This window comes from Odontesthes bonariensis, chromosome 21 (assembly GCF_027942865.1).
Source record: "Odontesthes bonariensis isolate fOdoBon6 chromosome 21, fOdoBon6.hap1, whole genome shotgun sequence".
In the NCBI taxonomy this organism is placed as follows: Eukaryota; Metazoa; Chordata; class Actinopteri; order Atheriniformes; family Atherinopsidae; genus Odontesthes; species Odontesthes bonariensis.
The window spans coordinates 2,439,559-2,457,355 of NC_134526.1; the positions used below are offsets into that span (position 1 = coordinate 2,439,559).

Genomic DNA, 17,797 nt, shown 5'->3' on the forward strand with positions numbered 1-17,797 from the left:
GAATCCCAAAGAGACAGAAAAGAATCCCAAACAGGCAGAAAAGAATCCCAAAGACACAGAAAAGAATCCCAAACAGACAGAAAAGAATCCCAAAGAGACAGAAAAGAATCCCAAACAGACAGAAAAGAATCCCAAACAGACAGAAAAGAATCCCAAAGAGAGAGAAAAGAATCCCAAACAGGCAGAAAAGAATCCCAAACAGACAGACAAGAATCCCAAACAGACAGAAAAGAATCCCAAACAGACAGAAAAGAATCCCAAACAGGCAGAAAAGAATCCCAAAGAGACAGAAAAGAATCCCAAACAGACAGAAAAGAATCCCAAACAGGCAGAAAAGAATCCCAAAGAGACAGAAAAGAATCCCAAACAGACAGAAAAGAATCCCAAACAGACAGAAAAGAATCCCAAAGAGACAGAAAAGAATCCCAAACAGGCAGAAAATAATCCCAAACAAGCAGAACAGAATCCCAAACAGACAGAAAAGAATCCCAAAAAGACAGAAAAGAATCCCAAACAGGCAGAAAAGAATCCCAAACAGACAGAAAAGAATCCCAAACAGACAGAAAAGAATCCCAAACAGGCAGAAAAGAATCCCAAAGAGACAGAAAAGAATCCCAAACAGACAGAAAAGAATCCCAAAGAGACAGAAAAGAATCCCAAAGAGAGAGAAAAGAATCCCAAACAGACAGAAAAGAATCCCAAAGAGAGAGAAAAGAATCCCAAACAGACAGAAAAGAATCCCAAAGAGAGAGAAAAGAATCCCAAACAGGCAGAAAAGAATCCCAAACAGACAGACAAGAATCCCAAACAGACAGAAAAGAATCCCAAAGAGAAAGAAAAGAATCCCAAACAGACAGAAAAGAATCCCAAACAGGCAGAAAAGAATCCCAAAGAGACAGAAAAGAATCCCAAACAGACAGAAAAGAATCCCAAAGAGACAGAAAAGAATCCCAAAGAGACAGACAAGAATCCCAAACAGACAGAAAAGAATCCCAAACAGGCAGAAAAGAATCCCAAAGAGACAGAAAAGAATCCCAAACAGACAGAAAAGAATCCCAAACAGACAGAAAAGAATCCCAAAGAGAGAGAAAAGAATCCCAAACAGGCAGAAAAGAATCCCAAACAGACAGACAAGAATCCCAAACAGACAGAAAAGAATCCCAAACAGACAGAAAAGAATCCCAAACAGGCAGAAAAGAATCCCAAACAGGCAGAAAAGAATCCCAAACAGACAGACAAGAATCCCAAACAGACAGAAAAGAATCCCAAACAGACAGAAAAGAATCCCAAACAGGCAGAAAAGAATCCCAAAGAGACAGAAAAGAATCCCAAACAGACAGAAAAGAATCCCAAACAGGCAGAAAAGAATCCCAAAGAGACAGAAAAGAATCCCAAACAGGCAGAAAAGAATCCCAAACAGGCAGAATAGAATCCCAAACAGACAGAAAAGAATCCCAAAAAGACAGAAAAGAATCCCAAACAGGCAGAAAAGAATCCCAAACAGACAGAAAAGAATCCCAAACAGACAGAAAACAATCCCAAACAGGCAGAAAAGAATCCCAAAGAGACAGAAAAGAATCCCAAACAGACAGAAAAGAATCCCAAAGAGACAGAAAAGAATCCCAAAGAGAGAGAAAAGAATCCCAAACAGACAGAAAAGAATCCCAAAGAGAGAGAAAAGAATCCCAAACAGACAGAAAAGAATCCCAAAGAGAGAGAAAAGAATCCCAAACAGACAGAAAAGAATCCCAAAGACACAGAAAAGAATCCCAAACAGACAGAAAAGAATCCCAAAGAGACAGAAAAGAATCCCAAACAGACAGAAAAGAATCCCAAAGAGACAGAAAAGAATCCCAAACAGACAGAAAAGAATCCCAAAGAGACAGAAAAGAATCCCAAACAGACAGAAAAGAATCCCAAAGAGACAGAAAAGAATCCCAAAGAGACAGAAAAGAATCCCAAACAGACAGAAAAGAATCCCAAACAGGCAGAATAGAATCCCAAACAGGCAGAAAAGAATCCCAAACAGAAAAGAATCCCAAAGAGAAAGAAAAGAATCCCAAACAGGCAGAAAAGAATCCCAAAGAGACAGAAAAGAATCCCAAACAGGCAGAAAAGAATCCCAAAGAGAAAGAAAAGAATCCCAAACAGACAGAAAAGAATCCCAAACAGGCAGAAAAGAATCCCAAAGAGACAGAAAAGAATCCCAAACAGGCAGAAAAGAATCCCAAACAGAAAAGAATCCCAAAGAGAAAGAAAAGAATCCCAAACAGGCAGAAAAGAATCCCAAAGAGACAGAAAAGAATCCCAAACAGGCAGAAAATAATCCCAAACAAGCAGAACAGAATCCCAAACAGACAGAAAAGAATCCCAAAAAGACAGAAAAGAATCCCAAACAGGCAGAAAAGAATCCCAAACAGACAGAAAAGAATCCCAAACAGACAGAAAAGAATCCCAAACAGGCAGAAAAGAATCCCAAAGAGACAGAAAAGAATCCCAAACAGACAGAAAAGAATCCCAAAGAGACAGAAAAGAATCCCAAAGAGAGAGAAAAGAATCCCAAACAGACAGAAAAGAATCCCAAAGAGAGAGAAAAGAATCCCAAACAGACAGAAAAGAATCCCAAAGAGAGAGAAAAGAATCCCAAACAGGCAGAAAAGAATCCCAAACAGACAGACAAGAATCCCAAACAGACAGAAAAGAATCCCAAACAGACAGAAAAGAATCCCAAACAGGCAGAAAAGAATCCCAAAGAGACAGAAAAGAATCCCAAACAGACAGAAAAGAATCCCAAACAGGCAGAAAAGAATCCCAAAGAGACAGAAAAGAATCCCAAACAGGCAGAAAAGAATCCCAAAGACACAGAAAAGAATCCCAAACAGACAGAAAAGAATCCCAAAGAGACAGAAAAGAATCCCAAACAGACAGAAAAGAATCCCAAACAGACAGAAAAGAATCCCAAAGAGAGAGAAAAGAATCCCAAACAGGCAGAAAAGAATCCCAAACAGACAGACAAGAATCCCAAACAGACAGAAAAGAATCCCAAACAGACAGAAAAGAATCCCAAACAGGCAGAAAAGAATCCCAAAGAGACAGAAAAGAATCCCAAACAGACAGAAAAGAATCCCAAACAGGCAGAAAAGAATCCCAAAGAGACAGAAAAGAATCCCAAACAGACAGAAAAGAATCCCAAACAGACAGAAAAGAATCCCAAAGAGACAGAAAAGAATCCCAAACAGGCAGAAAATAATCCCAAACAAGCAGAACAGAATCCCAAACAGACAGAAAAGAATCCCAAAAAGACAGAAAAGAATCCCAAACAGGCAGAAAAGAATCCCAAACAGACAGAAAAGAATCCCAAACAGACAGAAAAGAATCCCAAACAGGCAGAAAAGAATCCCAAAGAGACAGAAAAGAATCCCAAACAGACAGAAAAGAATCCCAAAGAGACAGAAAAGAATCCCAAAGAGAGAGAAAAGAATCCCAAACAGACAGAAAAGAATCCCAAAGAGAGAGAAAAGAATCCCAAACAGACAGAAAAGAATCCCAAAGAGAGAGAAAAGAATCCCAAACAGGCAGAAAAGAATCCCAAACAGACAGACAAGAATCCCAAACAGACAGAAAAGAATCCCAAAGAGAAAGAAAAGAATCCCAAACAGACAGAAAAGAATCCCAAACAGGCAGAAAAGAATCCCAAAGAGACAGAAAAGAATCCCAAACAGACAGAAAAGAATCCCAAAGAGACAGAAAAGAATCCCAAAGAGACAGACAAGAATCCCAAACAGACAGAAAAGAATCCCAAACAGGCAGAAAAGAATCCCAAAGAGACAGAAAAGAATCCCAAACAGACAGAAAAGAATCCCAAACAGACAGAAAAGAATCCCAAAGAGAGAGAAAAGAATCCCAAACAGGCAGAAAAGAATCCCAAACAGACAGACAAGAATCCCAAACAGACAGAAAAGAATCCCAAACAGACAGAAAAGAATCCCAAACAGGCAGAAAAGAATCCCAAAGAGACAGAAAAGAATCCCAAACAGACAGAAAAGAATCCCAAACAGGCAGAAAAGAATCCCAAAGAGACAGAAAAGAATCCCAAACAGGCAGAAAAGAATCCCAAACAGGCAGAATAGAATCCCAAACAGACAGAAAAGAATCCCAAAAAGACAGAAAAGAATCCCAAACAGGCAGAAAAGAATCCCAAACAGACAGAAAAGAATCCCAAACAGACAGAAAACAATCCCAAACAGGCAGAAAAGAATCCCAAAGAGACAGAAAAGAATCCCAAACAGACAGAAAAGAATCCCAAAGAGACAGAAAAGAATCCCAAAGAGAGAGAAAAGAATCCCAAACAGACAGAAAAGAATCCCAAAGAGAGAGAAAAGAATCCCAAACAGACAGAAAAGAATCCCAAAGAGAGAGAAAAGAATCCCAAACAGGCAGAAAAGAATCCCAAACAGACAGACAAGAATCCCAAACAGACAGAAAAGAATCCCAAAGAGAAAGAAAAGAATCCCAAACAGACAGAAAAGAATCCCAAACAGGCAGAAAAGAATCCCAAAGAGACAGAAAAGAATCCCAAACAGACAGAAAAGAATCCCAAAGAGACAGAAAAGAATCCCAAAGAGACAGAAAAGAATCCCAAACAGACAGAAAAGAATCCCAAACAGGCAGAAAAGAATCCCAAAGAGACAGAAAAGAATCCCAAACAGACAGAAAAGAATCCCAAACAGACAGAAAAGAATCCCAAAGAGAGAGAAAAGAATCCCAAACAGGCAGAAAAGAATCCCAAACAGACAGACAAGAATCCCAAACAGACAGAAAAGAATCCCAAACAGACAGAAAAGAATCCCAAACAGGCAGAAAAGAATCCCAAAGAGACAGAAAAGAATCCCAAACAGACAGAAAAGAATCCCAAACAGGCAGAAAAGAATCCCAAAGAGACAGAAAAGAATCCCAAACAGGCAGAAAAGAATCCCAAACAGACAGAAAAGAATCCCAAAGACACAGAAAAGAATCCCAAACAGACAGAAAAGAATCCCAAAGAGACAGAAAAGAATCCCAAACAGACAGAAAAGAATCCCAAAGAGACAGAAAAGAATCCCAAACAGACAGAAAAGAATCCCAAAGAGACAGAAAAGAATCCCAAACAGACAGAAAAGAATCCCAAAGAGACAGAAAAGAATCCCAAAGAGACAGAAAAGAATCCCAAACAGACAGAAAAGAATCCCAAACAGGCAGAATAGAATCCCAAACAGGCAGAAAAGAATCCCAAACAGAAAAGAATCCCAAAGAGAAAGAAAAGAATCCCAAACAGGCAGAAAAGAATCCCAAAGAGACAGAAAAGAATCCCAAACAGGCAGAAAAGAATCCCAAAGAGAAAGAAAAGAATCCCAAACAGACAGAAAAGAATCCCAAACAGGCAGAAAAGAATCCCAAAGAGACAGAAAAGAATCCCAAACAGGCAGAAAAGAATCCCAAACAGAAAAGAATCCCAAAGAGAAAGAAAAGAATCCCAAACAGGCAGAAAAGAATCCCAAAGAGACAGAAAAGAATCCCAAACAGGCAGAAAATAATCCCAAACAAGCAGAACAGAATCCCAAACAGACAGAAAAGAATCCCAAAAAGACAGAAAAGAATCCCAAACAGGCAGAAAAGAATCCCAAACAGACAGAAAAGAATCCCAAACAGACAGAAAAGAATCCCAAACAGGCAGAAAAGAATCCCAAAGAGACAGAAAAGAATCCCAAACAGACAGAAAAGAATCCCAAAGAGACAGAAAAGAATCCCAAAGAGAGAGAAAAGAATCCCAAACAGACAGAAAAGAATCCCAAAGAGAGAGAAAAGAATCCCAAACAGACAGAAAAGAATCCCAAAGAGAGAGAAAAGAATCCCAAACAGGCAGAAAAGAATCCCAAACAGACAGACAAGAATCCCAAACAGACAGAAAAGAATCCCAAACAGACAGAAAAGAATCCCAAACAGGCAGAAAAGAATCCCAAAGAGACAGAAAAGAATCCCAAACAGACAGAAAAGAATCCCGAACAGGCAGAAAAGAATCCCAAAGAGACAGAAAAGAATCCCAAACAGGCAGAAAAGAATCCCAAAGACACAGAAAAGAATCCCAAACAGACAGAAAAGAATCCCAAAGAGACAGAAAAGAATCCCAAACAGACAGAAAAGAATCCCAAAGAGACAGAAAAGAATCCCAAACAGACAGAAAAGAATCCCAAAGAGACAGAAAAGAATCCCAAACAGGCAGAAAATAATCCCAAACAGACAGAAAAGAATCCCAAAGACACAGAAAAGAATCCCAAACAGACAGAAAAGAATCCCAAAGACACAGAAAAGAATCCCAAACAGACAGAAAAGAATCCCAAAGAGACAGAAAAGAATCCCAAACAGACAGAAAAGAATCCCAAAGAGACAGAAAAGAATCCCAAACAGACAGAAAAGAATCCCAAAGACAGAAAAGAATCCCAAACAGACAGAAAAGAATCCCAAAGAGACAGAAAAGAATCCCAAACAGACAGAAAAGAATCCCAAAGAGACAGAAAAGAATCCCAAACAGACAGAAAAGAATCCCAAAGAGACAGAAAAGAATCCCAAACAGACAGAAAAGAATCCCAAACAGGCAGAAAAGAATCCCAAAAAGAGAAAACAACCACAAAAGACAACCACAAACAGACAGAAATCAGCCGCTCATAAATGCCCTCTGAGCAGAACTTGGCATCAGTTGTGTTGTTGTCCTCCTGAATGATGAAACGTTATCTGATGACATCTGAATGTGGACTTTATTCTCTGTAAGTCACGTGTGAAGGAACATCAAACATGCCAAACCTTCGACACCATTTCTCCCGGGCAGGCGGTCAGATAACACTTTTTATGAGATCCAGCTCCTTTTTGTAATCTTTGCAGTGATAAGAGAGCATATGTGGTCATGTGCTGTCTTTAGCATCTCTGCGTCAGCCGTGTTTTAGCTAGCAGTGATATTTATGACTCCACAGACTCAGTAACACTGATGACTTTGGTGCTTGTGAGAGCCACCTGGCAGCGTTTGAAGATGAACTTTCCATTCAAAAGATGCTTTTCTTTCTCCGTTTTAGCTTGAAACACTGAAAAAAGTGACTTTTTGGTGAAGTAAACTCTTTTAGAGTAACTGTCATCATTTCTACCTTTTTAAGATTCGGTAAGAACTAGAGCTTCTTAAGTAAAATGAAACATTTTATTAACGTAACACATGAATTATGGGGGAAGAGTAAGTTTTACTTAGGTTTCCTCATACAATTTAAATGTTTAATAGTTGTATGTACATAAACCTAGAAATACTACTTAAACTTTACTCTGAAAGTGTATCGTTAAAATCTACTAAGTTACTTCATAACAGCAAATACTACAGATATATCAAATTTATTTAACATTTTGAGTAAAATGATGTTCCTGCCCATGAAAAACAAGTAGACTTTACTTCATTTGTTTAAATAAATACAACTTAAAACTTAGGTAAATGTTACTTAATATCTTCAAAACTGTTATGTTTTATGGTAAGTAAAATTTACTTCATATTGCAGCATTAAATATTACTTAAATAATTTGAGTGCAAATACTTACAAAGGGTTTTTTAAGTAAATCTTATGAGTTGTTTTTTTCAGTGAACCACCGTATTAAGTTGCATCTCTTCCAACAGTCACATTAACAGAACTCGCCTACGTTTATCTTGTGTCAAAGAGATTCGTGGCAGTTCTGTTAACCCGTTATTAATTATTTCTGACAGCCCCAGTTATGTGTAACAAAGGGAAAAAGCTAAATGACATCCACGAGGACCATGGTTGCATCGTAAGAAGAATGTATTTTAGCCCCAACCGTGATCGTTTCCTAACCCTAACCAAGTGACCTTATTGCCTAAATCCAACCAGGAGGTGAAAGCAGAGTTTTTGTGACTGAGTGAAACTCACAAATAAAGAACTTGTTGATCCTGAACTTGAAGGTGCAGCTTTAACAGAACTCCGTTACGGGTAGGGTTGCCGACCGTCCCTTGAAAAACGGAACCGTCCCGTATTTAGAAACAACAGCACCCGTCCAGGCCCGTTGCGTTAAGGTAGGCAATGTAGGCAATTGCCTAGGACAAGGACAACAGGTTATGTTTTGTTTTTTTTTTGTTTGTTTTTTTTAATTGAAAGAAAAGTCTGATATAAATGCAACATGAATCAAACAAACATGCATGCCAATAAGACAGGTTATGTAATCAACAGCAATGATGATTTTAAATAGCTTCATAATAATGCGCAGTCATCTGCATGAAGGGCTTTGCTGCGAGGGCAGCAAGAGCGCCTCCCTAGAGCATGCGATGGCCGAAAAGCGCAACGACAGTGTAGTCGAAATACCCCAGCTCGAGGGGGCCCCCCCTTCCCATTGGTTGGCTGCATCAGCGACAGCGTCAAGTCAAGTGCAAATACCTAGAACTGACAATGAAGCGAAATTATCTCTCTGGGAACCAAAAAAGGAAGAAGAAAAAGGAAGAGGAGGAGAAAAAAAACAAGACACCAGTAATTAGAATATACACAATCAACATGAAAATTGTGCCAGGGTATACCGTATTGTGCAAGAGTTGCGAGGTTGTAACACCGACTAGCTAGGAACTGTGGAAACTAGCTTACCTGAGCTGTCCCACAGCGTGGGAAAGTTCATGCACTTGTAGCATGGGACGTGCTTATCAAAAATGTCAATAGGAACTAAGGTATTATTCATTATGTGCATTATTATAGCTCGTGTCTTGTGCCGAGGGCACATTCAAATTGCTCCCATACCGAGCCAATCATAACTATTTTAAACAAACGGCAAATAAGTTTATGACCGTGTACAGATATTACCATCTATTACCATCTATTACCATCTAAGTCGGTTTTAGTTCTGTTATACAACAGGACTGCATGGTAGGCTAATAGTTTTCTGGTAAGCTTTATTTGTTAGCAGTCTTTAGCAGTTGGTGAACACATTTCTTGTGACCCCGTTGGCTTTGTAATGGTGCGTCTGATCTATGATCATGTGACCAATATCTTGGCAATTTCAAGACGGCCACATCCCTATGAAACACTTACTTTTTTTTTTTTAAATAAATGCTACTTTTCAGAGTATGTTTGACCTCTTTTGTGATTAAAATGCACGGAATTGCATCTGCTCTGCGACCAATGAGCTGACAGTATATTGACACACAAGTATGACGATACAGAATACACTCATCCCATTGGTCGAGGAGGTATTGTTGCTTTTTCTTTTCCAACATTTGAAACTTATGAGCATGCACTCAACTGTGTGCTCATTCATATCATCCCTTGAAATGTTATGACTTTTCCTAAAGGGACCCCATTTAATAAAGACTTTTTCTAATGATGGGGTCCCTTTAGGAAAAGTCATAACATTTCAAGGGATGATATGAATGAGCACACAATTGAGTGCGTGCTCATAAGTTTCAAATGTTTCAGTCTTTTCAAACAAATTCCTCTCAGCTTTCATACAGTTTAACTTAGAGAAACAAATTGTACCTTAAAATGTAGGAAAAATTGTCCTCTTTCAGCCAATGTAACTACTAAAGAGCTCACATTTATAGAATTTCAGCTATGAGCCTTGAGCCAAGATCAACCTCTGACTAACTCCAATGTTAAGTTTGGTAGTACACAAAAATCACATAATTCCTTCAACCAATACCTTATAAACAGTTTTTACAACTAAAATTGAACTATTTTCAGCTTTTTTAGCATGGTCAGCTATCCCCGTTCAGCTCATAAGCATTCTCACTGCTGTTTCACAGGAACAGCTCTTTCTAGTTTTTGTTTATGTCTCCATGTGGGCTGTACACCACTAGGGTACAAAGATTGTCTTATGGGTCATTTTTGACCCGTGAATTATAAAAACATTTAAACACCAGGAAAAAGTTCACTGTTTTTTTCCCTTTCAATATAATTAATTCAGAAGTAATTACTTACACATTTGTATAATAGCAATAATAAACCTTTATTATGTAAAAGAAAACTGAGAAAACAAGAAAACTGTTGGTCCGACTGACCAAAAAAAAAAAAGTGTAATCCTGAAAACTGGTGATTATCTTTTTGTATTGTGTAACAAAAAATACATGATAAAAAATGTATTGAATTGAGTTGAATAGATAAATAACAGGTGGTTTCATCATATAAAAATAGATTTTGGATTTAAAATTCAATTAAGTTGCTTTATTTTGGGGCTTTGGTAGGACAGGTCATAACATCCAGCTGTGCAAACATCTGTTAGCTTCCTTGCTAACATCCAGCTGTGTTAGCATATGTTAGCTTCATAGTAACATCCAGCTGGGCTAACATCTGTTAGCTTCCTAGCTAACATCCAGCATGTTAGCATATGCTAGCTTCATAGTAACATCCAGCTGAGCTAACATCTGTTAGCTTCCTGGCTAACATCCAGCTGTGCTATAATCTGTTAGCTTCCTAGGTAACATCCAGCTGTGTTAGCATCTGTTAGCTTCTCTCCTGCTGTTAAGACTGCACAAGGGTTAAAGGTCATCTTTTCTACGTCTTTTTAACTGAATTGTGCTGGCAAGGTGGATGCACATGAAGGTAGATTCAAATAGTAACCAGAGAAGGTTTGTGCCTGAGCTTTGTTGCACAAAATAAACTATTTTTCCTTCCCTTCTGAGAACAAAAGACTCGCTGCAAACCTTTAGTTCCTCAGCCGAAAGTCTTCCAAAGTTGGTGTTTATTCCTTTAAATTCAGCAACACATTTCTGGAACGGTGTGTCTCTGTGTTTGTTTTCTCTGCCTGAAGTGGTTTTGTTTGGTTGTTTTATTGAAAGGCCCGGCCTCACCCTGCAGGGTCAGCGCTCCGCTCAGAGAAAACACAGACTGTGTAGATAAGATTCACAGGGGAGCTTCCCAACACACAATATTTCGGTCTGAAGTCTCATCTGAGGTCAGTTCTGTTGACTTTACTGAGTCACCACAGCCTCGGCTTGTCTTTGTTTTACACTGGAAAAAATGCCCCTCCAAAAATAAGTAAAAAAACAACAATTACAAGACGTTTTTGCTTGAAATAAGCAAAAAAATCTGCCAATGGAACTAGTGAAAATCGGCTTGTCAAGATTTCTTGAAATAAGATGTGATATTTAGGACTTTTGAGTTAAAAGTGATCTTGAAATTAGCTTAAAAACCTCTTCAAAAGAAAAAAAAAGCTTGTTTCATGTGAAATATGACTCAAAACAATTTGTTTTCAAGACTTTTTCACTTAACAAGATATTCCAGATGTATTGTCTTCATACAAGTCCCTATATCTGGCTGAAATAGTACTTGTTAGACAATTGTGTCTTATATCTATCAAGTGTAATGAGATACTCAATGAGAAATATATACTTGGTAAGATTTAGATTTTTTCCAGTGTACTTTCCCATGTAGAAAAGTGATGTTTACTATCTTCTCCGGATCAGAATTACATCGACTTTAGGTCAAACTTTCCACTTAAAGTCCAGCTCAAGGCCTTGTTTTCCTTTAAAAGGAGCACACAGATGAGCCGCTGAAAGGATTTTAGTGTGTTAGTCAGCCTATCTTCTTTTGCTGATGGAACTTTGTCCTGTTGCAGAAGTCCTCCTGTACAAACTGTGCAGTCATCACCCTCAGACAAACATCCTGGTTATTGTTTAATGTCTGGTTGGGCGGCGGCCCGAGTCTGAGGTCATGTTGCAGAAAACATCACGTTCACTTAGAAAGCACCAACAGGTGGAACATGTGATCAGATAATCAGATGATAATCACAATCCAACATTTAAAAATGTCTCTGAATCACAAGTTATACAACAGTGGCTGATTTCTGCACAAATTACAAAAACAGTAAAACATTTTACAAAACATTAGCTGAACCTTCAAGCCTCTTAAATTAGATCATTTAAGCTTGGAATTTCCCCTTGGGGATTAATAAAGTATAATTGATTGATTGATTGATTTTCTTTCTCAGTTTAGACTTTTGGATCTCTGCAAAGCTTTGGTCACTTTTTAGTGATTGAAAAACCCCACTGATCAAATAATTAGTCCCTGTCTGAGACGAAGAACTTAAATATTTGGCATTTTGACGTTGAAAGATACACTTTTAGAATATTTATGAGGAAAAAGTTCCCATGAAGTGATTTATGACCATAATTTGTGCTCTTTGTGGTTTTCTTTTTAGTAGGGCTGGGCGAGTTAACTCGTTATTATCGCATTAACTTGTTAATTATTTAACATCGATAAATATTTTATCGTGCATTAATACAGTTTTTTTTCATTTTTAACCATTTTTTGGGGGCTTTTGTGCCTTTAATGGAAAGTTCAGAGAGACAGGAAGCAGAGAGAGGGGGAACAACACGCAGCACAGGGCTGTCCGATATTGGACTGGAACCGGGGCCAGCTGTAGCGAGGACTATAGCCTCTGTACATGGGGCGCCTGCTCAGCCCACTACGCCACCGACCGCCCCTGTTTTCTTATTTATTTTATTTTGTAAAAGTCTGTTGCTCACATGCTTTTATTTTGTAAAAGTCTGTTGCTCACAGGCTTTTATTTTGTAAAAGTCTGTTGCTCACAGGCTTTTATTTTGTAAAAGTCTGTTGCTCACAGGCTTTTATTTTGTAAAAGTCTGCTGCTGTCTGCTGTGGAACAGGAAAAGAAAGTAATCGGCGGATCCACCAAACATGGAGAAGGGTACGGAACTTTTACTCGCCCATTTTCATTTTAAAGTTCTTCCAGACGGCGGAGTCGACAGAACCAAAGTCATCTGTAAACACAGACAAGTTGAATTGTCTTCTCAGCGTAGTAGTTCCAGTCTAAAATATCACTTAAAGGCAAAACACACAACTGATAGCAGCAAGTCATTCAAGGAAACAGACAGTGGAGCGAGGCTTCTACATAAAAACTACAGAAAGATGCTGATGTTAAAAGTGTGTTTGCACAACAAATGTTATGGCACTTTCATTTATATGGCAGCACATTTAAAATAAAGCTAAATGCTAAAAGCTATACGCTACTTTTGGATTCATTTTTGGATTCTGCGTACAAATGCAATTAATCGTGATTAATCAGGGAAATCATGTGATTAATTAGATTAAACATTTTAATCGTTCCCCAGCCCTATTTATAATAAAATTATACAAATAATATATGGGATGGTTCGCCCCTGCCACCAAGGGGGAATCTGTCACTTTTCCTGACATTGAGTTTTAAAATAATGCACGTTTGTTTAGTTTTTACCACAATGAGCGCATAATCTCTACCTGTGTGGTCTGTTGAGTGTGTTAGTTTTAGACAGTTTTAGACTTTATTTAACAGATAACACTGTTTATCCACCTAGATAACGACCCCAGGAAAGACACTAGGACACCATTTTGTGCCTCCTCTGTACGCAGGTCTCTGTGGCGCAATTGGTTAGCGCGTTCGGCTGTTAACCGAAAGGTTGGTGGTTCAAGCCCACCCAGGGACGAAGCTGTTTTTCTTTAATCATTAAATATCACACACCGGAGCTGATTTTGCAATTAATCGTGATTAATCAGGGAAATCATGTGATTAATTAGATTAAACACTTTAATCGTTGCCCAGCCCTAGTTTTTAGTTTAACATGTTGTGTGTTAAGCAAACAGCAGTAAAGGGGCGGTATCAGCCCACTCTGCTCTGATTGGTCAGCTCCCAGTGGCCTGATCAGGCTCCGCCCACCATTGCTCATCATTTCCGTTTAAATTAAAAAATTTGAGTCGTGAGAAAGCGTCTCATCGCCAAAAATTTGTCCACGACCCTAAATGAAGGATTGTTAAAAGCTTTTTTTATTATTTTTCCAGGAAAAAACAAACTAAAAACTATATAAATAAATTTAAATATATAAAATACAAATACATTTGATTTGATTTGATTAAATAAAAATTACAAAACTATCTAATGTTGTTATATATAAATAAACGGATCTCGTGGGGATGTAAAAATTAGCATAAAAATATCCCGCTCACATCTTATCTGAATGAAACAAATCAGTGACCTACATCAGCGTTTATCTTCCATTAGCTGTTTACAGCCAGGTGAGATAAGGAAGTGAAGCCTCAGTGGAGTTAATATTCAGCTGAGATCAGATATCTGTGACCTGCAGCGTCCTGTGTGCACTGGTTGTGTAAAATCGGGCTGACGCTCGGACATTCGTTAATTCAGAAATGTGACTTTTTATAAAAGTTGAAGAGATAAAAAAATAATTATTTCAGAGAAAAGTCAAAACTTTGTTTCAAATGGACAATACGAGGCTGAAAAGTCCCATTCTGACTTTTTAAAATGACCAAAATCATCAGTTTAAATGTCAAAATTATGAGTAAATCAGTCAAAATGATTAAAAACATAAAAAAATGTATAATTTTGGTGTTAACATAAACAAAATACAGATTTATTATAATTTATTTCATGCATATTTTGGTAAAAATGTATTCTTATTGACCACAGCTTCAACAAACTGAATGAACTTGAGTTTGAGTTTGTGTTGCAGGATTTCAGAGCAGGTGAGGTTCATCCAGGTGACTCTGGTGAACAGTTAATGAGGTCAGGGCTGTGTGAAACCTGCAGCTGCTGATAGATAAAGAGTCGCTGTGACCTGCTGCAGGCGGGAAGCTTCTGATCCCAACTCTGAGTCAACCAACTCCATAAAAAAAAATCGCTTTTTCATCAACTTACAGCCAGAAAAAACAAGATCAAAGGATGTAACATGAGAATATTTTCTTATAAACAAGTTAAGAAAGTCTGTCTCCTGCTTTAGTTTTAAAATATAACAACAAGGCAAGTTAATTCAGGTCAAGATGATGTTATTTCACTTAAAAAGTGCAATAATTATGGTTTGATAAGTAAAAGTTATTGATATTTACTAATAAAGCCTGAAACAAGAACATTAAAATAAAAGAATCTGGAAATAAGGTAAAAAGAATTTAAAGTAGTCAAGATGAAAATAAAACATAAAAAGTCAAAATGTAGATTTAAAAAAAAAAAGAAGCTGTTTCTGCTAAAAAGGTAAAAAAAATAAATCAGGTAAAAGTAGAAATCAGAACAAAAACTGAGGAAAAATGGTTCAAATCCAAATTTTTATTGTTATGCTCTCATCATGAAAACAGCCAAAAATATAAGTTTATATCCTAGTTTTATCACAAACATGCAAGAAGAGATTATAATTTACATTTAAATTTTATAAAGAAAACTTAAAATCATGAAAAAAAAATCTTAATTTTAAATTTCTGTGACTAAAATGTCAAATTTAAGCAGAAAAATTAAATATTTCAGACATTAAATTAAAGAAATTAAAAGTTCATGCTGGAGAAAAAGCTCCAAAATAATGAAATATTTAAAATTAAAAAGCCAAAAATTCCTCTGAATTTTTGGAAGTTGAATTTTTTTCCACTGAATTTTTAGATGGTGTATGTTTTTCCACTGATTTTTGTTTTTAGAAATTGATTTTTTTTTTTTCCACTGTTGGTTTTTCAAATTCAAAGTCTGGTTTTGATGCTGTAAAAATTCGATACTAGAAATTCGCATCCAAACTATGATGGCACAGAAAAACTTCCATACAGGTTTCTGATGCAAAGTTTGCCCCACAGAAAGAGGACACCTGCGGGCGGAGTCAGGCGCGAGGATGGGGAGGAAGAGGAGGATGAGGAGGAGCTGGGCACCAGCCTATAAAAGCCCGTCCAGAAGCAGGACCGACAACAAGCCGAGTGGAGCCGAGCAGCGCGCCGAGAAAACCCGAAGACCAAACACTTCCAAACTCCTGAAGCTTCCTGACCAACTGTCGGAGAAACCGAAGCAGATATGAGCCACGTCGAGGTGAAAAACCTGAAGCCCTCCAGCTTCGAGGAGGAGCACTACGATGAGTACGATTACTACAGCCTGACCGACAAGTACACAGGTGAGGGGCCGTTATTCGGGCCAGAAAAACGGCCGGAATTCGAAATTCGGGCCGTTATTCGGCCGTTAACTAACAAAGCCGAGGAGCAGAAAGTCTCCTGAACTCCGAACATTGTTTAATCTGAGGCGTGTTTTTCATGTTTTTGCGTTGCAGAGGGTTCGTCCCGCAAAGGCAGGACCAAGAAGGAGGCCAGCGACAACACCAACAGACACCTCCCCGCTGGCCATGAGCGCAAGATCGTGGAGAAACTCCAGAACAGCGAGAAGAAAGCGAAGGCGTGAGCGCTGAGGTGGGCCTGAGCATTTACCCAAATAAACACCAACCCGTCTGTTTATGTCCGCAGAACTCAGAGCCGAACTGAAGACTGGTTATTAGATTGTGTTTTTAGAGAAGTTAAATAACTCCACAGTAAACCAAAGCTCAACTAAAAAGGGTTTTAAGTTTAATTTGACAAAGTTTTATAAGATATCTGTTGTTTGGAACGTTGAAAGTGGGCGTGGCCGCTTTGAAACCTGACACCTGCTCATTAAGCTGCTCCTCCACGTAGCAACTCATCTGACTTTGGACCCAAACAACACTTCTCTTTTTAGCTTTTTGTTAAAATCTAACTCGGCCGAATTTGAGAGTCTCTGTTTTACCTGTGAATTATCAACTTAATGCATAATTTTATGACTTTTTTACCACTTTGAACTCGTAAAAACTTCAAGCTGACGAAATTCTTAATGAGATCAGCATGGTCAAATATGGACGTCGGGCAAATTTTCTATTTCTAAGCCATGAAAACGCCCTTAAGTCGCTGCCCTGTTTCCACAGTGAGCTCATGGCTGCCAGGCTATAATCATATGAGCTAACCCTTTGGTTGCTGCAAATACTCACTTTTATTTGCTCTGTTTTCAAGTTTAAACAATTTCCAGAAGTATTTTTATGACTAAAAGTTGCTTTTGACCTTTATTAGCTGTGAAATATCCACATTTGGTCATTTATTTCTCTGAAGGGTTACAGGTTAATCCTGCTTTTTGAATCCCGGCTGTTTTCTTGGTGCTTTGAGCGTTTTAGAGGCAGACTTGACGTTTAAATTCTCAGGCTAACTCTGGTGTTTTTACTCCAAGGCTACTCGGACGGCCTTTCCCGGAAACCGACCACGGCCTCCATGGCGACGGAACGAGACGTGCGGACGGCAGGAGCGTGTTGGCGCTCCGCTGGGCGGGGTTAAAACCTGGGCGTGGCCAGGAGCCTGCAGACGCAGGCGTGGGCCTGTGGTGCGGCTCCTCCGCCCGAAGGTGTTGTGAGGCTCCCACCTGTGTTGGGGTGCACCTGAGCGGCGGCTCGGACCGCCACGGTGCACCTGTGGTTGTGGTGCGGCAGCTGGCTGACCTTTTTAAATGGTTGTTTTTAAACATTTTTACTATTATTAAAGTTTTAAAGGACTTCAGAGTGTTGGTGTTTCTTTTATTGTGTTCCACCTGCAGCAGTTTACTTTAAATATTATTTAAAAACTACAAATTAACAACCGAATGCAGGACACGATCGTCCACATGGGCTGAAATAATCAATTTACCAATTAATAGGAATTAATTAACTATTTTATCACCTTTTTTATTAGTTTTTGTGAAATAAATTCTTAAAGGAATTAAGTTTTCTGACTCAACGCTTGACAAACACATGAGAATTAGCCTTTTTCCTGCATGTAAGGAGGTTAAAATGGAAAATAAGTCATTCTCCATTAATCACAATAAACAGAACTGATCACATGGTTAAAGATTCAGCTTTAATATTCAGAAAAATACAGATTTGTTGTGTTAAAATCTTTAAGAGTAAAAAGGAAAGTTGTTTTACCAGAAAAATGGTACTGATACTCTTTATTTGTAAAGA

The 17,797-nt window shown here is 38.3% G+C and overlaps 2 protein-coding genes and 1 non-coding gene across 3 annotated transcripts in view; all 3 read left to right on the plus strand.

Moving 5' to 3' along the window:
• The window catches only part of LOC142370785 (NLR family CARD domain-containing protein 3-like), a 390,613-nt gene that overhangs the window by 203,655 nt on the left and 169,161 nt on the right, over nucleotides 1–17,797 (plus strand). The window lies entirely within an intron of this gene.
• Nucleotides 13,410–13,483, plus strand: trnan-guu (transfer RNA asparagine (anticodon GUU)). Its single transcript has one exon. It is a non-coding gene; the product is annotated as a tRNA-Asn (tRNA).
• Nucleotides 15,714–17,357, plus strand: nupr1b (nuclear protein 1b). The gene is made up of 3 exons (XM_075453284.1): nucleotides 15,714–15,925; nucleotides 16,079–16,214; nucleotides 17,035–17,357. The coding sequence occupies exons 1-2, from the start codon at nucleotides 15,829–15,831 to the stop codon at nucleotides 16,204–16,206; spliced, it is 225 nt and encodes a 74-aa protein (XP_075309399.1). The 5' UTR covers nucleotides 15,714–15,828; the 3' UTR covers nucleotides 16,207–16,214; nucleotides 17,035–17,357.